Below are 27,222 nucleotides of genomic sequence, written 5' to 3' on the forward strand. Positions count from 1 at the left end.
ATGAAACAAAAATTAAAAAAAAATGATAGACAGACAATAGACAGAATAATCTATAGTTATGTGGTCCCAAACTGAAAAGCCTGAATCTTCAGGTCTAATATTACTGGTCATCCAGCGTGGGATCAGTAAGCACTTCTTCAGTAATTCAGAAGGGGCCAGGTGTAGGTTTACTATATAGAGCCAGCGGTTTACCAGATCTGGCCTCCCATCCATCGCCTGTGCCCATCCCTGATGTCCATGTATGTCCTTACCACCCATGATCACCAATCAGAGTACCTGGACTAGGACCCAAGCAGCAGCAGTTTAAAACACTTTCCAGGTGTTTCCAGTTTATACCCAAGGTTAAAAAAGAGCGCTCTAAGCCCTCAAACATCAATGTGTACAAACCATCCAGAGTCCACATTATTAACCTGTAAGCATTGTTGGTCCAGGAGCAGTAAGGCTCTAGGTCAGTGATTCTCAACACGTGGTTCCTGGACCACTACCACCACCAGCAGCACGTGTTGGAAATACAAACTCTTGGATACCCAGGGAAGATGGAGTCAGAATCTCTGGGGTAGAGACCAGGTAATCTTTTAACAAGATCACTGGTGATTCTGAGTGCTCAAGTTTGAGAACACTCTAAGCTACTTCCCACTTCTGCTCCTACCCCTCACCTGCCTCTTTCCACCGTACTTTTTTGTTTGGTTCAGTATAGATAGGGGCTCATATCTTGCCAAACACACCATCTTCCAGTACTATTGTCACAGTAGCAAACATATACGACTCTGCTCCATTCCTGTTCATTTGGATGAGTTAAACTTTAGGAAGAAGTAGTATCTGAGGCTGGAGAGATGGCTCAATGGTTAAAGGTGCTACAAAACCTGATGATCCGGGTTCAAATCCCCAATACCCACGTAAAGCCAGATGCACAAAGTGGCATATGCATCTGGAGTTAATTTGCAATGGCAGGAGGCCCTGGCATGACCATACTTACACCCCCTGTTTCTCTCTCTCTTTCAAATAAATAAATAAATAAAAATCTTTTTTAAAAAGAAAAAGAAATAGTAATTAATCTGGAGAGGGGTACCTTGCTTCAGGAAAAGCCAACACCAATCACTTCTTTCAAGAAACCAGAGAGACTGGAAAAGATTGTTTCTCAAGCATAAGATCCTTAAACGAAATCTAGTTACTTCAATAACATATTGTTCCAGGGTTAGGTTGTATTTTGAGCTGACAGGCCTTAAAAAAGAACAGTATTTTTTCCTACAAGGCTGCAAGGGTATTGGGGTGAGGGTGAGGGTGAGTGGAAGAGCAGAGGCATGTCTCATCAGGCCCGTTTCAGGCATTGATTCAGAGTAAGTTCTCAGGCACAGGCCATGTGGCACCTACCTCAGCAGAGTGACTCAGCCTCTCTGAGCCGTCTGGCAAAGTTTCAATGACTTCAGAGTAGGGCAGGCCCAGGCTTTGGGCTAGCATGGTGTCCTCCAAGCTGGTGCTGGGGATTCCTGTTCCAAGTGAAAGAAACACAAGCATCACCTTCTTAGCAAATGCCTGAACAAAGCACAGAACCCTGTCAGCAGGGACAGTCGGCTGCAGCTTCTTACAGGATTAGGCTGCTTTTGGTTTACATGAGAGATATTCACACCACAGGTATTGGATAAAGCACTGTGGTGTTAGAAAGCCAGCATCTGGGCTAAAGAGAGAGTTTAGCTGTTAAGGTACTTGCTTGGAAAGCCAAAGGGCTTAGGTTCAATTTCCCAATTCCCACGTAAAGCTAGATGGAGTTGGTTTACAGTAGCTAGAGGCCCTGGTATGCCAAGTCTCTCTCTCAAATATAAATAAATAAAATATTAAAAATAAATACATGAATGAATGAAGAGCCAACACCCTAACACGGTCATTTACCATGCTTGAGTTTCCTTCAGTTTTTCTTTGCTTAGCTTCCCTGTGCTCTGGGAGATCCCCTCAGTGAGGATGCTGAGAGCTGGCCATTGTGTTTGCTCCTGAAGGCAGCAGTACATTCTGAACAAGCATTTATTGTTCAACCCACATATGCCCTTAAGGAAATAAGGCAGAGCTCAAATAATCGCTCACCCACAGGGGCCAAGGCCTGCTGTTTTGCCTTCAGCTTTGCATGGAAACAGGCTTTTAGTGAATGGTTCTGTAGGCACAGGGTTCTGTGACTGTGGCACTGCTGACATGGCAGGCTGTTCTGTACATCATAGGATGGGGCGTGTTCTGCCCCTTTCTGGTCTCTACCCAGCCACTCCCTCCTCTGGGACAAACAAAAAGTCTCGAAAATAACTAAATGTCTCCTGGTAGCAAAGTGTACATCGCTGAAACGCTGCTGTGAGGGCTCCTACAGACACTGCCGATGTGCTTGTGGACATGACACAGCATACGGAGAATGAAGGGTCAAGAAAGAATGAAGGATCACTTGCAAACACCTTTTGAGGCACTTCTCTGCAACTGGTCCAGAGGGCAGCGTTAGGCTTAGAAGACAAGTCTGAAAGCTCTCTGGAATGATGGAAAGATCTGTGGTATGGTGCAAAATATGGTATGGTACAGTTTCCAGATGAGTTATGACCAAGAGCAGCATGGAAAGTGAATAAATATGGGGCAGATCTGAAGGGTGAGGACAAATGGAAGCAGCAAACAGTACCCAAAAGTGCTCATGGTCAGGAAGTGAGACCAGTCACTGACTGCATTCCCACTGTTTGGCTTGAAGTGACTCAGAGTGATGCTCAGGAAACACTATGACCACAAACTAACTGTATGTGACCACCTGAAGTGTGATCAGAGCATTGACACTAGTTATTTAAGGTTCCTAGAATGGGAAGTATTTCCAAGAGAATTCTGCTTTCTCTTGTTTATTTCTGCTTCTGTCCTCAGAGGACAAGAAGTAGTAATTTAGAAAATATTAATGACTCAATTGAGGGAAATCGAGACAACAGGAAAAATAATTTTCCATGCACACCTCAAAAATCTTTTTTTCTTCAGAACCCCAAATACTGTGTAAGTGGTTTTATTCAAAAAGCCAAACAAATAACACTCCTCTTCTCCCTACAAACAGTTGTATTGTCAAGAGTTTTCTTTACTGTTAACCCTAGCTGGTTCATAAATTTAATCAACTATAAAATGTGTAACAGTGATAGGAAGTATTTTTAAAGAATATTTATTCATTCATTTACTTGAGGGACATAGAGACAGAAAGAGAGAGAGAAAGTGTATAGGTATGCTAGGGTCTCCTACTAGTGTAAGTGAACTACAGACACATGTGCCATTTTGTGCATCTGGTTTTACATGGGTCTTGGGGACTCAAAGCCAGGTCAGCAGGTTTTGCACACAAGTGCCTGAGCCATCTTCTCCAGCTCAGAAGTATGTTTCTTTAACATCCCCCTCCATGGTCTAGTTTTTAATGGTCAAAGGAGAGTGACCTGAGTTCTTAGTGTTAGCTTCTACTCTGATGCCTTTCAAACATTTTCTTCACAAATTGACCTGATGGGCTGGAGAAATGGCTTAGCAGTTAAGGTGCTTGCCTGCCAAGCCAAAAGACTTCAGTTCGATTCCCCAGGACCGAGATGCACAAGTTGGTGCATGCACCTGGAGTTCTTTTACAGTAACTAGAGCACCTGGTGTGCACATTCTCTCTCTCAAATAAACTGACCTGAGGTGATTTTTTTTTATAATTTTTATTTATTTATTTATTTGAGAGCAACAGACACAGAGAGAAAGACAGATAGAGGGAGAGAGAGAGAATGGGCGCGCCAGGGCTTCCAGCCTCTGCAAACGAACTCCAGACGCGTGCGCCCCCTTGTGCATCTGGCTAACGTGGGACCTGGGGAACCGAGCCTCGAACCGGGGTCCTTAGGCTTCACAGGCAAGCGCTTAACCGCTAAGCCATCTCTCCAGCCCGAGGTGATTTTTTAAAAAAATGAGTTTTGTGCTCAGTGAATACAGTCAAGTTGGTACCATTGTTAGCCTCCTCCCTAACTGCCCCCTCCACAGGGATGCTCCTTTTGTGGAATATGGGTCATGCATTCTTGACCTGATTTTTAAAGTGAAATGCTACTTCCATGTGGATGCTCGGAACAGTTTGAAAACAACTGTGTTTGCAAAGGCTCAGGTTCTAGGGCCTGGCTTGCACTCACACAGGAAGTTGATAAGAAGAGGTGCACAGAGCCAGGGGTGGTGGTGCACACCTTTAATCCCAGCACTTGGGAGGCAGAGGTAGGAGGATCGCCATGAGTTTGAGGCCACCCTGAGCCTACAGAGTGAATTTCAGGTCAGCCTGGGCTAGAGTATGAGACCCAACTTCAAAAAAAAAAGAAGAAGAAGAGGTGCACAGATGGGTGGGTCCCTTGGGCAGATTTTGGACAGTGCTGTCTAGGTTCTCATCCCTTATTCATTCCCAGACTTCCTATTACAGGACGCCATACAAGCTGGCTTACCAATAAGGTCTGCAAGGACATCCAAGGCGCAGCTCTAGAATGCCTCCGACTTTACTGTGGCTCACAACTTTCTACAGTAGCTCAAGATGCCTGTGTCTACAAAGGCTTTGCTAAAAACTCAAGCCATGCCGATCATGTGTGCTAGGAGCCCCCATCTCAGAACTTGCTGATGGGTCTATAAATTTTGTTTGGTTGGTTTGTTTTTGGTTTTACTTGGTCCGACTTCCAACTCAAAATCCTTTCTCAGCCTTCTGAGTGCTGGGATTACCTGTCTGTACCCATACCTGGCTTGAATTTTGAAACCATCTGAATGGTACTGATTGAACACCCCATGTCCAACTAATACCATTGATCCATGGACTGGTATTTTTTATTCTCAATAGTAACTACCCAGCTGTGATATACTGACTGTTTTTTCAAATGCACTTTTTGTCTTTTAAAGATATAAGATTTTACCACGCAGTTCAGGCTGTCCCGGAACTTGCTATCCTCATGCATCAGCCTCTTAAATGCTGGTGTTACAGGAGTGCACTACTACACTTGGCTTTAAAATATAATTCTTAAATAATAAAGAATGCTTGATGAAAGGGTAAGATGCTGGGGATGTAGCTTGTGGAAGAGCGCTTATCTGTATATGTGAGGCTCTAGATTTGATCCCCACTTCCAAACAAAAAACAAAGCAAACACACAAAATAGCATGGATTTTCATAAACAGGCATAACAGATCACAAAATCATCAGCAAGCTCCCTGCATGATAGCAAAAGCCACGAGTCCTTTGGTTTTAAACCTATGTAATTTACTAGTGTGAATGACCTTTGAATAGCTACTTACCTATTTTTGCATCCAGAGAGCCTTCCAAGTCAGCCTTAGCCATGATGACAACAGGGACTTCCCGCAGGGTTAGCATGTTCACTGCTGTCACGGGGGTGAGGCAATCTGAAAATGAGGCAGACCACACAGCACGCCTGTTGGCTGGGACACATCTCAGAAGGGACAAGTGAAAGAAAGCAGCATTAGATCTTCCATGCTGTGTGCTAATTGTTAGAGGACTGCTACTTTGAAGAGTATTAGCAGATAATTCACACCAGAGGAAAATCAGAAGATTAAACAAGCACATGAAAAAGGTCTGTCCATGCTCACAAGAGAAATGAGAACAGCATTTTTTTGTTCTCCAGATGGTAAAGACATTATTACCACCTTTTCTTTTTGAGAAATAACTCATTAGAAGAATAAAACACCAAAGCCTATCTACAGTAAAAGTGGGAGACATCTGAAATTCTAAATCAAAACTGTAGATGGAAATGGCTAGGGTACAGGAAATGGCTAGGCAAAAAGCAGGAAAGGGGTTTCTAGACAGCCAAAGACAATATAGTTCCTTCCCACACAGCCTTTTCTTAGGAGTTACTGGAGGACGTGTTCCAGCAAAATGAAGGACTAAATGAAGAAAGAGAGAGGTATAGGATCCAGGAAACGGGGAACCAATAAAGAAAACCTGGGTAAGAACAGTCACAAACCAAAAACAGAGGGGAGGTCAGGTGAGTAGCAGAAGCCTGGATCTGACTAGGTCAGAACTGAGTAGCTCAGCACCCCAGGAAGCATCTCTGGGAAAATAAAATAATCTGGTAGGTTGAGATCTGCAGAAAACTATATTAAGAAGAATTTAGGGGCTGGAGAGATGGCTTAGAGGTTAAGCTTGCCTGAAAAGCCTGAGGACGTGGGTTTGATTTCCCAGTACCCATGTAAGCCAGCTGCACAAAGTGGCACATACATCTAGCAGGCTCATTCTCTCTATCTGTCTGTCTGTCTTTCTCTCTAATAAATAGATAAGTAAAAATAAGATATAAAAGGAGAGTTTTAAAGAGCAGTGGAGAGGGGAATACAAAGCAAATGAAAGAGACAAAAGACAGACATTAAGAATTTCAGGGGGCTGGAAAGATGGTTCAGTGGTTAAAGTACTTACCTGAAAAGCCTAGGGACCCAGGTTCAATTCTCCAGTACCCACGTAAAGCCAGATGCAAAGAGTGGCACACATATCTAGCGTTCATTTGCAGTGATTAGAGGCCCTGATGTGCCCATTCTGTCTGTCTGTCATCCCCCCTTGGCAAATGAATAAATAATATTTTTTAAAAAGAATTTCAGAAAAAAAGTTATGTAAGGAGGTAAAGGAGTCTAGGGAGATGGCTTAGTAATTAAAAGGGTTTGCTGAGCAAGTAGGAATTTGGTCTCTAACACTCATGTAGAAAGCCAAGCCTGGCTGCACATAGTTGTTACCCCAGCATTGAGCCAGCCAGTCTGACCACAACACAGCAGGTCCAGGTCCAGGTCCAGGTCCAGCAGGAGTCTCCATCTCAAAGAAACAGGGCAAAAGAGGAATAGAGGAAGACACCTGGCATCCTCTTTTGGCCTCTGCACATGTGGGCATGGAGTGTGTGCATCTGTACACATTTCTGCATACACTGTGTGTGCCCACACACTGACATCACAATACTACACACACATCAGAAAGGAAAAAGTAAGGTTGGGTCTAGTGGTGCATGGCTGTAATCATGTCACTATGGAGGATAAAGCCGGATTGTGAGTTTGAGCCTCTCTCAGCTACACAGTGATCTCTAGGCCAGCCTGGGCTACACAGAAGGATCCTGATTTTAAAAGAACATACAACAAAGGAAAACGTAATCATAGTATACTTGACCTAATTGCAAGTATTTATGAGATCAGAGTAAATGACTTCAAATGAACCCAAATATCATATCATCTTAAATGAGCCATATATGAAGTCACCTTTACGGAGTATATACAGGACTAGAAGCATAGATACCCAATGTACAGAGGAAGAAAGCTAAGTTAGAGTGGTACCAGACCATTAGTAAGGTCAGTCCAATATATTTAGGACATAGCCATTGACAACAGCTATAACTGACTAGCCTTTGTCATTGACACAACATTTGTTTTAAGCCTTCATGTAATTACCTAGAACAGATTCTACCAACCTTCAAATTAAAATTGGCCCAGGAATTGGGACTTACATTTCAAAGAGGTAAATACAAGCTCTGCAGGCATCAAGCCAGCTTTCTACCCTGACACCTTGGCTGTCAGAAAGTACAGAGTTTGGGGACACAGTGGAATGCAAGCAGGGGGCCTAGGAGACTTGAGGTACAACCAACACCCATGGTGCAGATACCCCAGCTGCCAGATCCCTCCTGCTGGAGCTGTTCAAATGTTGAATCACATCTCCAAACAGAGACCTATATTTCTGATTCTCTACTGTCCTTGTTCAGAGGGGTCAGTCATTTTCAGATCTAGGTTAAAGTCTTCTAGTTGACCCCTCCATTCCACCTCTGCTGATTCAGCAGTAGGATGTTTAGTTGGCTACATAGCCGATAGCAGTGTTGCCCAGCCTGCGCTGCAGCAGTGGCCATAAACTATGTGCAGAAGCAACTTCTAGGTCAGGCCCTCAAAGGGAAGGAGCTAACCAAGTAAGGTGGCACATGCATGTGTTCCTAGCAATCAGGAGGCTAATGCAGGAAGAGTGCCTTGAGAATAAGGCCAGCCTAGGCTACATACATAAGAAGACTGTTTAAAAACACGGGAAAAGGGGGGAAATGTGACCTTTTCCCCAAGCCCTGCCCTTTCTTGCTGGAACACAGAATATTGTAGGACATTTTGGAAAACCCTAGAAGGGTAGAGCAGGAAGACAGAAAGAGTGCTAGCTCTGGCCACATTAAACAGTAGACCTGTCAAACCCACTCAGCTTCCAGAAGGCAAACTCCTGTCTGTCTACATGCTGTCATGCCACCAAGCTCATCTCCTAAATAACACAAGTAAAATAATAAGAAACCACTCCATGAGAAGACCAATGCGACTGCTATAGTTCTGTTGTTGTCCCTGGTCAGGTCTCTTTCTTGGAAAGATATGATCGGCTCCAGTGCTCTTAAGTTCAGCACATTGGTGATGGATGCTGGGCACCCAAGGGAACCATGAAGAGACTTGGAGAAGGAGCTGCACTTCATAGAGCAGCTAACTGCTGAACTATAGTAGTTAGAGAGAACCTTCCTCCAGAAAGATGCTCTCAGGGTACCCTCCACAGACAGTGGGCTGCTTGCTGGCAAATGGACACTTGCCTTTCACTGCGTGTTGAAAAAGCATACTTGGTGCAACTGGTTCCCTGTGGGAACAGGACCACGTGGGAAGAGAGAGAAGTGCTGCAGAAGTTCTGCTCGCTGGGACTATCACAGGGCACAACAATAGTCCTAGAGGGCAGGGTAAAGAAACCTGTATATTTGATTCATCCTGGAGTTTTCCTCTCACAGTATGCACTGAACCTTTAGTGTGCACTGAAAGAGTGCCAGGAGCAGCAGTCTAGATTAAAAAGAAAACAATGACCCCAGAGTCACAAGTCTGCATCTCACTTGCCCTTGGTCCAACCATGCTAAAACTGAGGAAATGGATAAGATGACAGTGAGCAATCTATTCTTTGTTCTGGAGCTCTGGGGAGGCACCTTCTACACAGTATGCCAACAACAATAGGATTCTGTGTTCTCCTTTAGTGGAACCCCAAAGAGTTAAAACAACCCACAGGGTAGACAGTTAGTGACTCAGAGCAGAATTGTGGCTCAGAAGCCCTACTATTTGAATATTTTAATATTAGGTCTACAGCCATATCACCCTGAATGCGCCCAATCTCTTCCGAGTATTTTAATATTAGGAATGTCAGAAGACTCCAGAAAGGCAGAACAGCTTGGGGACTCTGAGAACAATCCTTTACTAATGCTTTCTGGGATTTCCAGTTCCTACCTAGTTAGAGCTTACATAACAAGACCTAAGTCAGAGGTGTCAGCTGAGGAAAAGGAGTGACATCAGTGATTATGGAAGGAAACAAATTCTAAGAATTCTAGGCAAGCACAGTGTCTTTTTTTTCACTCCTAAAGGAATCTGTGCTGTTTTCTAAGCAAAACCAAATACACCAAGTCAATTCAATAATATCAGCAACCTCACCAGCCAGGCTAGAAGTTAGGGAGCGGTCTCAGGGCCTTCCATGCTTTTTGTCTTCTAGTGCTTCTCAGAGCTGGCCCTTTCTCTGCCTGTGATTCCTGTGGGTCTGTGGGTTTTCACCATTTCCTCCTGTAACTAAGGGAGTGAGCTGTTCCCCTGTGGGCATTCTGACACTCAAGCTCTACCTTCCTCTTTCCCAGAACCCTCAGGGTTTCTTCTACAACATGAACCTTCCAACATTACATCACCATATCCAAAGGCCAAGTCACCTGCTTGGCTGAGAATACTAAATACCCTAAGGAATGTGACCTTCCTAAGTCATAAAGATGGATCTGAGGCCAGGTTCTTTCATTTATTTATTTGTACTGCTGGAGACTGAACCCAGAGCCTTGTGGGCACACCAGGTATGTGAGCTATATTCCTGGCCCTGGGACCAGATTCAGACATCTATTCGCAAATTGGGAGCCAGTATGCAGAAACCAATTTAGCCAGAGCAGGAACTCCTGAAAGGGATAGATGGAGTCCCACCCATGTGCTGCCATGGCCCTCAGTGGACCCAGCTTTAGCGTCTCCCTGAAATCCTGATCTTGAAGGAAAGTGAGTCAGTGGACCATGGTGAGTGACAGCAGTCATACAATGCAGTGCTCAGGCCATAGACGACACAAATCCACAGCCCACAGTTACCTTCTAGGAAAACTTCATTGCTTTACATGCACCATACAGGCCTTAGGCGACTACAATGTCACATGACCATTCCAGGGTCACAATGTGCTAATTAATCTACAGATTAAATAACCAATATCTGCAAAAAGAATACTTTCATTCTGAAAATTAGAACTGAAAAAATGTAGTGCCAAGTATAATGCTCCATTACTAAAAAGAGGAAAGTCACTAAGGAGCCATTCTAAGAACATTACATTTGGCACTGAAGTTGCCAAGGTGGAATGACCAGGCCAGTCAGGTATGCCAGTGTCCACGTGGTACTAACCACACTGCTGCTCACATGTACTAAAATACGACTCAACTTATCACAAATGAAAACATTTGTATTTGTGGTTTCTTTCATCCTAGGAACTCAATCTTATAACTTACTAGTTAATTAATCCTCTTCTAATAAAATTACTTCGTTTTGTGTCCCCAAATGAACCATGAGAAACAATATACATGCTGGACATTCACTGATTAGTCTTGCAATTTTAGATACTATTCAGCCACTACAGTCCTCAAGGAATCTCTAATTGCTTGTGAGGATAAAAACTGAGTATTCTCTTTAGACAGTTAAAAGAATCCGCTTTTGAAGTAACTTGAGAAAACAAATGTGTGATAGTTTCCAGTGTCAACTTGATTGGATTTTAGATCACTGAGAAGACATACCTCTGGCATGTCTACATATTTTCAGAGATAAAAAGAAGAAAGCGAGCTGAGCACAAGCATTCACCTCTCTGCTTTCTGACTGAGGACACAGCTGTCCTGCCTCCTGTGCTCTCGCCACCATGATTTCCCTGCCACCATGGACTGTACCCCTTTGTAAACTGCTAATAAAAATAAATCCTTACTTCCTTCCCTTAGTTGGTTCAACAGGCATTTTGTCACTTTGACGAAAAAAGTAACTGACACAGAACCTGAGAAAGACAGGCCTAGTACACTCTTCTCTATTTCGACATATTACAAAAAAGAAAAGAAGTGAAAGCAAGTGATGCAACCTGTCTTGTGCTGAGTACATGACTTCACACCTACCTAGCTACGTTCTGTTCTGACTGTAGAGGTGCTCAGAATCAAGCCTGTGGAAGACATGTCTCTGCCCCAAGAGGCTAGGCCTACAGCAGCTCCTCAGAAGGGCCTGCTGCCCCACCCTGCCCCCACCACCCAATCCAAGCCTTCTTCTGCTATGTGCCCCCTTTCCAGTGGTCAGCGGAGCAAGGATTCTATGGCGTGTCACCCCAGGATCTTCACTAAGGCACAAGCTCTCCTCAAGTCACAAACCACTAACAGTGGGATATGCCCATTCCAGGTCAACCTGGCCAGTTCACAAAATCAACCCATTAAAGCCTTGTCCCATTGAAATTCTTCAAAATAGTGCAATTAAGCTGTCAAAATTGTCTTTGCTCCTTTCTCTCTTTCTTGTTCTAACTGGCTTCCTTCTAAGCTCTTCCAATATAGTTTTATTTGCTGAAGGAATTACAAATTAAGCATATTCTCTCCCTATCAAAAAAGAGCTTTAGGGGCTGGAGAGATGACTTAATGGTTAAGGCACTTGCCTGCATAGCCTAAGGGCCCATGTATGACTCTTTAGAGCCCATGTAAGCCAGACATACAAGGTGATGCAAGTGCTCAAGGTTGCACATGTGCACAAGATGGTGCCTGTGTCTAGAACTCGATTACAGTGGCTGAGGGTCTGGAACACAATTCTCTCTCTCTTCCTTTTTTTTTTTTTTTTCCAAAAAAAGGCCAGTCTGTTGGGTTTGCCCCCCCAAAAGGAAAGATTTTTGCAGTTGGTAGTGGTGTATGCCTTTAATCCCAGTACTCAGGAGGCAGAAGTAAGAGGATTTCCATAAGCTCAAGTCCACCCTGAAACTAACTATATAGTGAATTCCAGGTCAGCCTAAACTAGAGCAAGGCATTATCTCAAAAAAAGAAAAAGAGCTTTACCTTGAGATTTTTATTTTTTAAAAATATGTTTATTTAGCTGGGCGTGGTAGCGCACACCCTTAATCCCAGCACTCGGAGACAGAGGTAGGAGGATTGCTGTGTGTTGAAGGCCACCCTAAGACTACATAGTGAATTCCAGGTCAGCCTGGGTTAGAGTGAGACTCTACCTTGAAATACCAAAAAGAAGAAAAACATTTTTATTTACTTATTTATTTGAGAGAGAGAGAGCGTGTGTGCATGAGGGAATGGGAGCACCAGGGCCTCTAACCACTGCAAACGTACTCCAAATGTATACACCACCTTGTGAAGCTGGCTTTATGTGGGTATTGGGGAATTGAACCTGGGTCCTTAGGCTTCACAGGCAGGCGCTAAGCAATCTCTCTAGCCTTAATTTTTATTTTTTAAAATTTATTTATTTATTTGAGAAAGAGAGAAGGAGCGTGCCAGGGCCTCTAGCCACTGAAAATGAACTCCAGATGCATGCACCACCTTTTGAAACTGGTTTTATGTGGGTACTGGAGAATCTAACCTGGGTTCTTTGGCACTGCAGGCAAGCACCTTAACTACTAAGCCATCTCTCTACCATCCTTGGGATTATATTGAAAGGAAAAGAACTTTTGGGTAGAAACTATAGACGCTGATAAGCCACTCAGCGAAAACAGAGGTGGGCTGTGCAATGTGTCCAGAACTCCTTTTTACCTTCATGTTTTAAAATAAACAAATAAAAAGTACAGTTCATGAAAAATGTTACATGGAAAAGCACAGGCTTTGTAACTAGAAGAAGTTGACCCTTTGCCATGTCAACTCACCTTTACCAGGGACCAATGCCCTCTGTAAGGCTTCTTTCAGAGAGCTGCAACCATGCAGGAGTCTGTGGCTGGGAGAGATGAGCACGTGGGAGGTGCCGTAAATGGCTTCTGGGGTGGCCGTGTATGCTGACAGTTTCTCTCCTGTGTCTTGTCCATCAATCTGGCAGGAGGAAACAAGTGTCCTTTCATTTTAGTCCTCCCTCTGGGTGGTGTAGTCCCTCACCTCTATCCTGGCCCTTCCCTCTTCATTTTTAAATATGGTACCTGGAATGTATGGGGCTAAGGTAGGTTCTAGCAGGGGCAGACAAGGTAGAGGTGGAGAGATCTATGGTTCCTTGGTCATACCCTTGTCCTGTGCCCAGGGCCAGGCATGCTAGGGGTCCAAAGTGGAAGGTGGGCATATATGCTCAGAAAGATGGCCTCCTGGTTCTTCTGTTACCTTTGTCCACAAATCAGAAATCACAGTACGTTTTCTCCTGTCTCTCTTCTGAGAAAGCCACTATGTTTTCCTCTCAGATTCAAGGGCATAGCAATAAATGAATGCATCTCACTTTTCTATCCAGAAAAATTACTGAGGCTCTGAGTGCTTTGAAGAGACAAAGAAAGGACAGCTAAGTCAAGAACACAACTGTGTCCCAAGAGCCAGTTACAAGACCTTCCAAAAGAGAATCTGTTAGGTATCAGTGGGTACTGACTGAGGACAGACATGGATGCTATAGAAAGGATGGACATCGCGTCCTTCATGCAGTGATTCAAGCCCAGTGAAGGTCTACAGCAGGCCTGAATGTGAATGTCACCTATGAAGCAGGCTGCTCTACAGAAATGAGAACGCATCCTCTTTGGGGAGCATGTGCCCATTTCATCTAAAAGGGCTGGAGAGATGGCTTAGCAGTTAAAGTGCTTGCCCGCAAAGCCAACGGACCCAGGTTCAATTCTCCAGTACCCACATAAAGCCAGATGCACAAGATGCCACATGTGTCTGGAGTTTGTTTACAGTGGCTGGAGGCCCTGGAGCACTCATTCTCTATCTGCCTCTTTCTCCTCCGACCCCGCCCCCCAACTCTTCTCTATGTATGCACACTTTAAAGTGGTTCCAGAAAGGGAAATGCAAACACTTTCATCAAGTGTTGGCCAAGGGAGGAATGTAGAAGACGTATTATATGCAGCAGCCTTCAGGCTCGGTGATCCATGCCATTCATCCTGGCTGAGAAAAGTAGACCCTGCCCTAGGAACTAGTCCTGAGCTAAGGGACAGCACCCAAGTGAAGACCTTGCGGTCAGTGGGTTGAACCTGAGAATGTACACCATTTCCTCAGGAGTGCAGTGAGAGAAGCTAGGTCAAAGATACATCACAGAAGACTCCCAAGCACACAATAGGGGCACTGCAGCTGCAGGGAGGGGACTGCACAGGATACCAGGTCTGACTGGCTTTGTGGCATATACCCCTTGAGAAAATGAGAATGTATTGCTGGTCATGGTGGTGTACGCCTTTAATTCCAGCACTCAGGAGGCAGAGGTAGGAGGCTAGTTATGAGTTTGAGGCCATCCTGGAACTACTGAGTGAATTCCAGGTCAGCCTAGAGAACCTAACTCAAACAAACAAACAAAAACAAGGGTGATGGGCCCACTGCTTAGGAAAATGTCCACATGATTTCTGATCATCTTTGGAACCCCAGAAGACCCTCTGCACCTGTGCTGCCCTATGACGGCCAGTGGTGCTGTGCAGTATGACACCCCTGAATGTGGCTCATATGTGCTGCACACAGTATATGGTACATTCTGAAGACTGCCATCAATCATGGATTTCATATATTACATAAAAGGGGATAAATAAAATGTTACTAAAACTAATATCACTTGATTTTGGCACTAGACATGTGACTACTGCATAAGTTAAAATTTATCACCAGCTTTCTGCTGGACAGCACTGGGGCCAGGGGCTGAGCTTATTTATTCAACAAACTCAAAACCAGAGGAGAGATCTATGGCATGAATTCCCAGAGGTGCTACTATACAATCACCTTTAATATGAAGTCCAGATGGCAGCCCACACAGTCCCCGATCCAGTGGGCCTGCATGCCTTTTATCCCATACCACTCAGGAAGGTCTGCTAATGCATCCTGCATGGCCTGTGGGAATGAAAACAGAACAGACAAGTAGAAACACAAGGTTCACTGAAGACAGAACAAATAACTTAGGGTTTATACTGCAGAAAATGTGAGGCCAGGAAAGAAGGCTGTGGATTAGCATTGCCTCATTTTCTTGCCAAATCAGCAGAGGCACCAAAGGTTAAACAGATGTATTCAATCCACAACTCAATTTGGCAAGAAACACTTGACTGACTTCCCTATCCCGAGGGAGCTAAGATTCATGGAAGAAAGAAGGCTAACAGAGAAAGACCCTAATCCATACTGTTGATGACTGCGTTTAGTGGGGCATTCTCTCTTGTAAGTCTAGGAGCCAAAATAAAGAAGTTTGCCATCTGTAGATTAGCTCCATCACCTCTCTGTCCTTCCTCCCTCAGAACATTCCTAGTTGTCTGGGTCCAATTCAGACAGAACTCCCCCAAATTACTGAGTCACTCTTATAGAGCCTCACCTTGTATTTCCTTGAGACAGGGTCTGATGTGTGCCAGGTTGGCCTCAAACTCTCTATGCACCCAAGATGACCACACCTGATATCTTGTGTTTTTTCTTGCTGATTGAATGGTCAAGAGTAGAAAACTCCTTGTGGACATGCTTGGGTTAAAATACTCAAATGGAGATGGAGAAAAGATCCAGACAGGATGAAATGTTAATGTTTTCATATGCTAATTATGAAAAGAGGTCCGCTTAAAATTAAGCAAATCTATGAATATATTTTTAAAATTGAAACTCTGAAGGCAAGTGACTTAACCACTAAGCCATCTCTCCAGCCTCCAAAGAAACTTAAAGCTGATCAAATGAAATCATCTTGAAGCAGCCTATAAATCTTTTCAGCCCCCTGCCTAATAAGCCACCTTATAGTTCATATGTGTGTGTGTGTGTGTGTGTGTATATAATGTATTTGAACATGGATATGTGTTGTGTATATGGTGTGTGTGCATGTGAGTATGCATGTTCCTGCACATGTGTGCCCGCAGGTACATGTGTGTTCATGTGTAGGCCAGAGGTTAACAAGGGTGTCTTCCTTGATCATACTCCACTTTATTTACTGAGACAACGTCTCTTACTTGAACCTACAACTCACTAATTTAGCTAGACGGGCAAGTCAGCTTGCCCTGAGGATCCCTTGTCTTCCTTGCCCCAGTGCTGGGATCATAGGCAGGCCACTATGCTGCTCTGGCATTTGCACATGTGCTAGGGAACTGAACTCAGGTCCTCACACTTGGGTAGCAAGTGCTTTACCTATTAAGCCATCTGTCCAGCCCTCAAAATATCTTTTAAAAGGGGAGAGGGTTTAGGTTGCAGCCTGGCCTGCCCACAGAGGTGCACACAGTTCAGATGAATGCAGCCAGAGATGAAAGCCACTGAGATTTGGAGACAAATTCTTCATCGCAGAGCATCAGTGCCATTCAAGCCTGACCAGGCCACATCCCCAGAGCCCTGATGACAGGTCGGCAGCCTGCTAAAAGTTTCTCCTCACTCTGTCCCTTTGCCTCTGCTGCCCACATCTGATGGGTAAAGTCCTTCCCACCCCATTAAGGAATGTGCTCACATGGAGGAGGTCATGTTTCAGGGCTTTTCTGTGCAAAGGGTGGGACAAGCTGACACCCAAACCTCCCCAAACAAGCCCTATGCCAGACTAGGTCACTGACTTGGAGACTGGCTGCCACAGTTAGACATTTTACCTGTGAGCCATCCTGTACCTGGGCTGAAACAGGACCTCAAGGTAAGAGTAGAAAGCTGGGCAATAGGTCTGTTGCCAAGGGTAGTTGAAAGCTTGCATAAGCGACCCAGAGCATTGGGATAAAGCTCACATCCCCAAGGGCTTCTGCCCCCCACTGCAGGTGACACATGTTGGAGAAAAGACCTTTTGTTACTGCTTCCACAGCTCTGTCAGAGTGCCAGCCTTCTTCATCACCTATCCACATGCCTCTGGGCTGGAATTTGCCTCCCCCTGGGTCCCCATCCCCCAGCCCATGCATGTGGCAAGGGTGCCTCTGCATTCCCTGCAAGTATTCTGGTGAAACAGGAGGGTTAATACCCCACCTATGGTTCCATTATGGTGGCAGCTGTCTGTCCACTTCCTGGGCACTTGGCAAAGGTCTTTGCAGGTAAGAAAGCCATCACAGGGCGCCTCTGAGAATCAACACAGAGCTCCCACTCAGTCTGTGCTCCCATCTCTCACTGCACCACAGGACACGTTTGGGGACTGACAGCGTGCTGGGAGTCATGGCCTGTCCTTCAGAGCACAACCCTTGCTCCCCCATCTGTGTTCTCAACATGTGGCCCAGGTAACACGTGGGAGAGAAAGCATGAATGCAGACCAGAGAGGCCACAGACACATGTCATACACCAGGGCCGAAGTGCCAGGCTGGTCCTTGTTCCCAGAGCAAGCCTCACTTTTCTCATCTGGAAGATGGAAGGATGGCAGTACCCACCCTCCCTGGATAACTGAGAGTCAAAGTACAATGGTGAAGAAGGCATGAACCCTGAAAGAGTAAGCAGGTAGTAAGTGGGAGGCAAACACAGACTTTGTTCATGAGAAACCAGTTGCCAGGTATTCCAGAAAACATGGAACACACAGCTACCAATTTATTGTGGGCTGACAAAGCTAGAATCGTGGGAACACATGCGTGGTACCCAGAGGCCAAGGCTTGTAGGTCAGCCAACCAGCACAGGAGACAGAGGCATGCCCAAGCCACAGGTGGAAACGATGTTCAATGAGAGCCTACTGTCTCTGCTGCCAGCTGTCACTCACTGGCTGTGCAACATGGTGTCCATCACACTGAACCCCTGTGCCTCCAGCATAGAAGACCCTTATCCATCCTCCTCTTCTTACCAGTGCCTAGCAAGGCTGCCTATAAAATGGGTCCACAAGGCTCTGCCTTGACTGGCTCAAGCTGTCTACACTCTCCTACTACAGCTCTTTGCCAGAGGTGGGTGGCTGAGATAGAGTTCACACTTACCAGGGGCAAAAGACCCAGGAAGGCTGGGCCAATGAGAGGAGAAAAATCAAATGCATCATCAAGCACTTTTCCACTTTAGAGTTCCCTGTAATTTTCACATTGGGTATTACCTTTAGAATCTAGAAGTAAATGAGAGGACTCCCAAGCTGTACACAGGGGTAGCCCTTGGGGCTGGGGCACCAGATGCCAACAACTCTCAAGACACCTCTGGGTAGCACAACTCACGTGCTAGGCCAGCACCCACTCATTCTCTTCCCCATCCATTTTACTGCAGATGCTGAAAAGTGTAAGCCTGCTTTTCGTGGATGCAGGGAATAACCACATGACCCAAAGGGCCAACAAAACATCAGTGACATTTTGGGGGTGAGGTTCTAGGAAAGTTCCTGCTTTCCCAATAAGGAGTCACTTTTATTATTTTCACTCTCTTATAATTTATTTATTTACTTTGAGAGGGGGGAGGCAGGGAGAGAACGGGCACACCAGGGCCTCTAGCCACTGCAAATGAACTCCAGATGCATGTGCCCTCTTGTGCATCTGGCTTTACGTGGGAACTGGGGAACAGAACCTGGGTCCTTTGGCATTGCTGGCAAACACCTTAACCATTAAGCCATCTCTCCATCCCAGGAGTCACTTTTACTTCCCCTTCTGTTTCTATCTGAATGGAGATGTGCTGTTTGTAGTTGTAGCCACCACCTTGGAACCATAATATCACAAGGCAGAGAGAAAAGGACAAGAGAACCACCGAGAGACCCAGTCCCAGTTCTGTTCTAGCAGCCGTACCTGCCACATTGGGGTTTTCAGTTACCTGCAACTGAAAGCATTCTTAATGGAGCCAACATCTCATCCTTATCCATATAGCAGAGCCTCTTAAATAATTCAAGATTATTTGATGTTCTTTGATTGACCTCTTGGAACTAAATGTCTAAGCTTTGCCCTCTCCAGTGAAGTGTCTGATGGTGCCCTCAAACTCAATAGTACGAGGACTATGTCTACCACAGAAAGTGGCCTAATCTCAACCTTACCATTCAAGCCAGGTCTCCCTTGATGCTACCACTGCCTTCACATGCCCATCCAGTAAATCAGCGAGCTCTAGGGATTCTGTCCCTGAATACTTTTCTACACTACTCTTCTCTACTTTCCTGCCCAAGTCTGGGTTTGGCATGCTGCAACCAGTCCTAGTCAGGCTGGGGTCTGCAGCCATGCCTGCCCTTTTCACAGTGATCCTATGAAAACGTAATTTTGCCTATCCTCCTTTTATGGTTGCATATTCTACAAGTCATCACACAACATGGTGGTGTTAGGACTACTACATGAGATGTTCCCCATGTAGGGTGGGGACAGGTACAAGACAGTCCCTATAGCTGCTAGATCTACTGAACTCTTACCTCTCTGCTGCTGAAACACTGATGTTTCAATGTCATATACTATACTTTTCTGGTCCAAATTTCCAAGTAGTTTGTTTTTTGTTTTTTTTTTTTTTTTTTTTTTTTGAGACAGGGTCTCACTCTTGCTCATACTGATCCAGAACTCACTCTGTAGACCAAGCTACCCTTGAATTCATGCTGATCCTCCTATCTCAACCACCCAAGTGCTGGGATTACAGGAGTGCACCCAGCACATCTGATTTCAATGAGTTCTTTTTTTTTTTTTCAGGGTAGGGTCTCATTCTAGCTCAGGCTAATCTGGAATTCACTGGAATTCAGGGTGGCCTGGAACTCACAGCGATCCTCCTACCTCTGCCTCCCAAGTGCTGGGATTAAAGGCGTATACCATCACACCCAGCTCAATGAGTTCATTTTGAAAGACCCCCAGAGGGAGACCTTCACTCAAGTCTCGAGATAGCACGCACCCAAAGACACATGGGAGACCAAACTTGCTGCAAAAGCATGAGGCTTTATTCGGGAAACCAGAGCTCTAGGGTCGACACATATCTCATGCAGGAGACAGAGGAGTCGACCCTGAGCCCTATTGGGTGTTTCTTTTTATAGGGTTTTTAGCAAAGAAGGGAAAGGGGAGGGGGTTTCACAAGGGTATTTGCCAAGCTTGTACAGTTATGTCTACATATCTTATTTGTGCATAACCAGAGTCCTTGGTCAGGCTGTCTTGGGAAACTATTTTATTATTTTGGTTTTTCTCAAAACTGTATTTTTGTTTTTCCCCTTCCCGGGACATAAAGTTTAGGTTACCCGACCAACCCATATCTTGGGCCATTCGCAGCCTATCTTTTAGCCTATTTTTGATTTACTTCTGAATATACAGTTCAGGCTGTCCCCTACCTGTAGCAACCAGCTATTTCTTCACCAAGTTTACTTTAAAATTTTCCATCCTGCCTTTCAATTTTTAAGGTGATTCTTACTCTCTTGAGATTCCTGTGTCCATCATGACTATCTTTTCCTTTAAGTACCATCCATTTATATAATAATACCCCAGCTTTATCCATTAACTTCAATATCTGGGTCATAGTTTCCTGCTTCTCTGTAGATCTAGTGATTTGTTATTACATGCTGGATACTGGAGATGAAATTCTGTAGGGGAGTTGGAGCCTGATGACCCACCTTTAGAGATCTGAGTGATCTCAGGGTGGCTTCTAACTCATAGCGATCCTCCTGCCTCTGCCTCCCAAGTGCTGGGACTAAAGGTGAGAGCCACCACATCTGGCTCTCTGATTTTATTTTATTTTTTAAAAAAATTCTTATTTATTTATTTGAAAGAGATACAGAAATGGGCAGATAGAGAGAGAGGGAGGGAGAATGGGCACACCAGGGCCTCCAGCTACTGCAAACGAACTCCAGATGCATGTGCCACCTTGTGCACCTTACGTGGGTCCTGGTGAGTCAAACCTGGATCCTTTGGCTTTGCAGGCAAATGCCTCAACTGCTAAGCCATCTCTCTAGCCCCCCAATTTTATTTTTTAATAAGGCCATTCTGTTTTGTTTTTGTCCTCAGTCCTAAGTATTATCTACAGTTCTAATAAATGGCCTTTGAGGGTCTCACTCCCATCTTGTGTAGACATAAACCCAAGGTCTCTCCACGCTATACAACCCTCAGGTCTATTCTGCTCCTGACCCAGAACCCTTGCTTCTGTCAGCATTGTGGACTCTTGTTCTCCCTCTCCTACTGATTCACAATGCTGACCTCCCCAGCAGCTTTTTCAATAAATCTGTACAGGAGTTCAGTAAGAAGTGAGTGAGTCACCATGGCAACTAACAATTTCTGCTGAACAGTTGAAAATTCACAGCTGACAATTTTAAAGAGCAAAGCCCCTCAGTTAGGTTATTACAATTCCAACTCAAGGCAAAGGTCAAAACAAAGGAGCTAATCAGTGGCCTTTGCAATAATGTCATTACAGAGCCATCTGAGGATCAGAGAGGAAACTGGCATGCTTCCCAGGAATGTAGCAGACCCACTGCCAGCAGAGCGGGGCCACTGCCCAGGTTGCTCAGTCACATCCAAAGCTTTGCTTTTCTCCTCCAGGTCTGACACCTCTGTGCTTAAGGCACATTGCTAACAAGTAAAGGCTCCAGACCTTGGGTTAGCTGCACATGAACCAATCACAATGGACATGAGCCTAGCTGGAGATGAGGGAGGAAGATGGCTGGCTACTGAGCTGACCTGCTGCTGGTATGGTAATCAGTAGCCTAGAACTTTGTGCTTTCTCTGCACATAAGCCCCGAATGTTAGACATAACCCCAAGCAAGCTCAGGCAACTCAAAAGACACCCTGAACAGAGTGGTCCCATTTATATGGAACTCATGACTTTGCCCTGTGACTTATTAAGCAGGCCTGCTTTCACTGCTACCTTGGCTTTGAATCTCTGAACAAAGAAACAGCCAGAAAGCACCTGAAACAGCTCTAGGTCCAATTACTCATCTTACCAATACAAAACTAAGCCCAGGGGCCAGCCCGCACTGTCCACCAGAGATCCAGAAAAGTGGCACCCAGAGCTTCAAATATGGACCAGCTCACTCATAACCTGGCCTTCCCTCTCAGAGACTTTGTTCCTGGGTGACCCTCTTAGAACTCTCTGGAGTTTTAGTTTTGTTTACTGATTTTCTTTCATTTATTTATTTTATTATTATTATTTTGTTTTTCAAGGTAGGGTCTCACTCTACCTCAGGCTGACCTGGAATTCACTCTGTAATCTCACGGTGGCCTTGAACTCACAATAGTCCTCCTACCTCTGCGTCCCAAGTGCTGGGATTAAAGGTATGCGCCACTACACCAGCTTATTTTATTTTTTGAGAGAGAGAATGGGCATGCCAGGACCCCCAGCCTGCTGTGAACCAACTTCAGACACATCCCCTCATGGCAAATGTGCAAACTGTGCTCTGGTGTCACTGTATGTCTGGCTACATGGGACCTGGAGTTTTGAATGTAAGTTCTTAGGCTTCACAGGCAAATGCCTTAACTGTTAAGCCATCTCTCTAGGCCTTGTTTGTTGATTTTAAAGCAGGACCTCACTTGAGCCCAGGCTGGCCTCCAACACAGGGTGATCCTCGTACCTCAACCTCCCAAGTGCTGGCATTAAAAGTGTGGGCCACTATTCCTAGGTCCTCTGGCATTTTAGAAAGTTTCTTTCTTTTCTTTTTTGGGTGGTGGGGTGGGGAGAGACACAATTGCTAACATCATGATAGCTATTTTTTGACCTTCCAAATCATAGCCCACAGTAACATCCAGGTGCCATTCTTGAGTTAAAACTGCAAGACTCAAACCTACCATTTTCTAGTGACCAATGCTGAAGATCCCTGTTTCCCATCTGGACAGGCTCAGCAAAGAGGGTCCTGCCTACAGCTCTCTCAACAGTGAGGCTCTCAGTATCCAGGAGTCCTTGGTGCTGTTCACCCAATTCTGGGCATGTCTGGGAACCTCTAATGCCACTCACCTTTGCATATGCAGTTGTCTTAATGAACCACTGTCTGAGGTACTTCTGCTCCACCTTTGCACCGGAGCGCCACGAACAGCCTTGCTCATCCACCTGCTCATTGGCCAGTACTGTCTGATCCACAGGGTCCCAGTTAACCAAGGCCTGTTAGGACACAGGAGACAGAAGGACGCACTCTGGTAAATGTCCTAAAGAGGGTCCCTCTAAGGTAGTTGGGGTGACTGGGTCCCCAAAAGTAAAGGCAGGAATGTCCTTAAATCTGTCCTTGCAATCTCTTCTTTGCCAGAGATCAAAGGAGGATCTTACTTCTTATTATTTGCCTAAAGAAGGTCCTTAGATCTGTTTTTTTCCACAAATAACCTGAGCCCCTCCTAGGAGGGAGTCCCCTTTTTTTAGAATTTAAATTTAATCCTGACATTGTGGTTGGTCAAGTTCAGTCCCTAGAACTTCCTCTTCCTGAGCCAGCCTCTAGCCCAGACCAATCAGCTGTCTCTCGAGCTCACCTGAGCCTGAAGGGGAAACCCACCACAGTAAGGTTATAAACAGATGTGTACCAGGGGACAAGCTCTCTTATCTGGCTCCTGAACTCTTAGGTTCTGGTAAGCGTCCCTCATCTCAGCCCCATCCCCATCCCTACTCCCCCATGGGCTCTCTACCCCTCCTGCTTCCTCACAGCAGGAGCTTTCTACACTTTCTTCTCTCTTCTGAGTTTTTTTTTTTTTGTAATTTTTTTTTATGACAGAGAGAGAGAATTGGCACGCCAGGGCCTCCAGTCACTTTAAGTAAACTCCAGACATGTGCAACCTTGAGTGCTTGTGTCATCTTGTGCATCTGACTTATGTGGGACCTGGAAAGTCAAACATGGGTTCTTAGGCTTTGCAGGGAAATGCCTTAATCACTAAACCATCTCTCCATCCCCTTCCTTCTTTCTTTAATGGGGGGGGGGAGAAAATTGGCATGCTAGGGCCTCAGCCACTACAAATAAACTCCAGTTGCATGTGCTACCTTGTGTGCATGCATCGCCTTGTGCATCTGGCTTACGTGGGCTCTGGGGAGTCGAATCTGGGTCCTTAGCCTTCATAGGCAAGCATCTTAACTGCTGAGCCATCTCTCCATTCTTTCTCTTAATATAACCTTTCCAAACCTTACCCTCTGGTCTATGGATTTTAATTCTTTTTTTTAATTTCTAAAAAATTTATTTATTAGAGGCAGAGGAAGAGAGAGAGAGAGAATGGGCACACTAGGGCTTCTAGCCACTGCAAATGAACTACAGATGCATGTGCCACGATGTGCATTTGGCTAACGTGGGACCTGGAGAATCAAACCTGGCTCCTTAGGCTTTACAGGCAAGTGCCTTAACCACTAAGCCATCTCTCCAGCCCTGGATTTTAATTTTTTAAATTCATAAGACAAGAATTTGGAATACCCCAAACTTATTGATACATTGTGAAGAAACCCCAAAATTCCTGTTTCACCTTGTGGTTTTCTCTCACAGGTGGTGGTTGTACAATAGTGTGGTCTGAGGCATGAGGGCATCTCCTAGGAGTACTGCTCAGCCAAAGAGCCACAAACAAGCTGTGGGAAGACACACGAACCACCTCTGTTCTTACAGCTCATGAGAACAGGCTTGGAAAGAAAGAAAGCCTTTAAGCTTGTGTCTAAATCAACTTTCAGTTCTTCTGGAATGACAGGATGAAGAATGAACTTGCAGGATTGGAAATTTTAGTAAACAGTGGAAAAGAAAACTTTTGGACCTGCTTAGAATTTAGCAGAATAGGTTTTCTGTTCTGTATAGGAAACAAATGTATTAGTTTTAATAAAACTGCTGACTTTCTTCAATCATCATGTGTGAGTTCCCATGCTAAGTGGTTTTTTGAGATTGTCTATGTATGTATATACATACATATGTATCTGTCATCTATCTATCTATCACTCTGTTTACCTATCAACCCTACCTACCTATCTATTTGAGACAGAGCCCTGCTACAAGTGTACACCTTCATACCTGGCTTAATGTTGGCTCTTTATCTCACAATTACTTTTGAGGTAAGTACACTCTTATCCTCATATTGTCTCCACAATATGATGATTTTGAGGAATAGAGAAATTAGATAATGTATTTGAAGTCCCAGAGCCACAGACAGAGGAGGAGTACAGCTCTTAAGAACCTAAATTACTGGGCTAGAGATGTGGCTCAGGTGATAGAGGGCTTGCTTGTGAGCATGAGGAAATGGATTCTTCTATCCCCAGCATCGCATATCCCATATCCTAGAACAGTGACCCATGCCTCTAATGCCAGCACTTGGTAGATGGAGATAAGAGGATCAGGAGTCCAATGTCATCTTCAGCTACTCAGTAAATTCAAGATCAGGCTGTGTTACATGAGATCCTATCTTATAAGAAACGTAACAACAAAGAAACTAGTCTTTCAAATTTTAAATCCCCTATTTTTAATATATAACACACATAAGTTGGTAAATCTTAAACGAGCAATGGATGAATTTCACGCAAGTAGACATGGAACCACACTCACACCAGACTTAAAATATTTGCAACCTCCCAGAAAACATCCCAATCAACATTTTTTCTCACAAAGGCAACAAATACTCTTGAGCACTTCCTCCATAGATTTATTCAGCTGACAGAACCTGTGGTCTTTACCATGATGAAGACTTACTCCAGAGTTCTAGTTAGTTTCTATCTTTATTTCAAAAAGATAGCCTCTAGACAGGCATGGTGGTGCATGCCTTCAATCCCAGCACTCGGGCGGCAGAGGCAGAGGCAGAGGCAGAAGAATCACTGTGAGTTCAAGGCCATCCTGAGACTACACAATGAATTCCAGGTCAGCCTGGACTAGAGTGAGACCCTACCTCAAAAAAAAAAAAAAAAAAAAAAAAAAAAAAAAAAAAAAAAAAAAAAGATACCTCTGCATCCACACTGAGTCTAGAAATAGGACTTCAGACAAGTTGCTTAACATTTTTATGGAAGACCAAGAGCTTATCATGAACAAGAAGTATAGCAGGTCATTCTCATCTGTAGACCAACCCAGCCATGCTTCCTTCCTTCCTTCCTTCCCTGCTTATGGCCTGTATCAACCTGGACTCTAGCCTGCTGTCTGGGTTTGCTCAGTGTCAGGCACCCTGGTGACCTCCTGGTGGGCCTTAGGTAGCAGGAGTCCCCTGATGTTGAATGCTGCAGCTCCTACAGGCAGCCTCTCCTGCTCTGTCAGGGTCCCAGCACTGCCCCAGATCAACTGCTGCATGGCAAGGGTGGATTTTGTTGCCAGGTAATTCCCAGCCTTTTAGGACCTTAGCTTCATGGCATGGAGCTGTCTACAGGCCATCCAGGCCTCTGGTTCCAGCGGTTTGTTCCTCTACTCCCCTTCCTCTTCTTCTGCAAGACCCCTCCTGTCCTGGCCTCCCAGCACAGTTCCACACAGGGCACCAGTATAGCCAGCTTGTGTCCACTGTCAGTGTCTGCTCTGCTGGCCATATATCATGGCTCAGGTCCTCAACTGCTCTCCACCTCATTCCTTGCTTCTCTCTCCTCACACACTGCTTTTCACCACCAAAGACCCTTTCTGAGTATGCTGGACAGTGGCTCAGGTTCCAAGTCTGGTAATGAGTATGCATCACTTCAGGGTGTTGATTTCCTCAGGACCATCTTGCCTCTTTCTGGATGAATGCAGGCTTAACTGAGGAACAGCATATGGATCTTAATCAAAGCCCTCACTCTTATGATCCATCTTACTCCATTCCATCTAGAATGTGCCTGACTTGGGCTGAATTCAGAAGCAGGGCATTCCTGAGACAACCATTTATTTGTTTCCGTTACCATCTTCCAAGGCCACAGGCCACAGGTAGAAAATGCCCATTTGTCCCTTCAGCATATTTCTTTTTTTTTTTTTTTTTCGAGGTAGGGTCTCACTCTGGCTCAGGCTGACCTGGAATTCACTATGTAGTCTCAGGGTGGCCTTGAACTCACGGCGATCCTCCTACCTCTGCCTCCCTAGGGCTGGGATTAAAGGCGTGCGCCACCATGCCCGGCTTCCTTCAGCATATTTCTTGAAGCCAAGGCCACACTACAAACCTCACTTAGGTGGATGACTCAGTGCTACCACCATCAGGTACTCACTAAGTCCTCCTTGATTATGGATACTCTGGAATAGCCCGGAGTGCTCAGGGTGTTATTTTGGAAAACAGTCACATCAACAAAAATGAGGTTTCATGGCGAATTCTGAGCCAGCTTGTCCATGGACAAGTATTAGGAAAGAGTAATTTTCATGATTTTTTTATTCTAAAAAATGTTTTTATTGGCAGTTGTTGACTTAAATAATAAATATGCCAC

At 44.9% G+C, this 27,222-nt stretch overlaps 1 protein-coding gene across 11 annotated transcripts in view; it reads right to left on the bottom strand.

Annotated features, from left to right (window-relative positions):
* The window catches only part of Lars2 (leucyl-tRNA synthetase 2, mitochondrial), a 140,568-nt gene that overhangs the window by 62,403 nt on the left and 50,943 nt on the right, over window positions 1–27,222 (bottom strand). For all 11 annotated transcript variants that reach the window (XM_045136446.1, XM_045136443.1, XM_045136447.1 and 8 more), the window contains 5 exons: window positions 22,876–23,019; window positions 14,905–15,012; window positions 12,885–13,044; window positions 5,266–5,370; window positions 1,372–1,487 (listed from right to left, as the gene is read on the bottom strand). In XM_045136446.1, coding sequence (XP_044992381.1) covers window positions 1,372–1,487; window positions 5,266–5,370; window positions 12,885–13,044; window positions 14,905–15,012; window positions 22,876–23,019 — 633 coding nt within the window. The remainder of the gene's footprint in view (window positions 1–1,371; window positions 1,488–5,265; window positions 5,371–12,884; window positions 13,045–14,904; window positions 15,013–22,875; window positions 23,020–27,222) is intronic.

This window comes from Jaculus jaculus, chromosome 17, assembly GCF_020740685.1.
Source record: "Jaculus jaculus isolate mJacJac1 chromosome 17, mJacJac1.mat.Y.cur, whole genome shotgun sequence".
Taxonomy (NCBI): Eukaryota; Metazoa; Chordata; class Mammalia; order Rodentia; family Dipodidae; genus Jaculus; species Jaculus jaculus.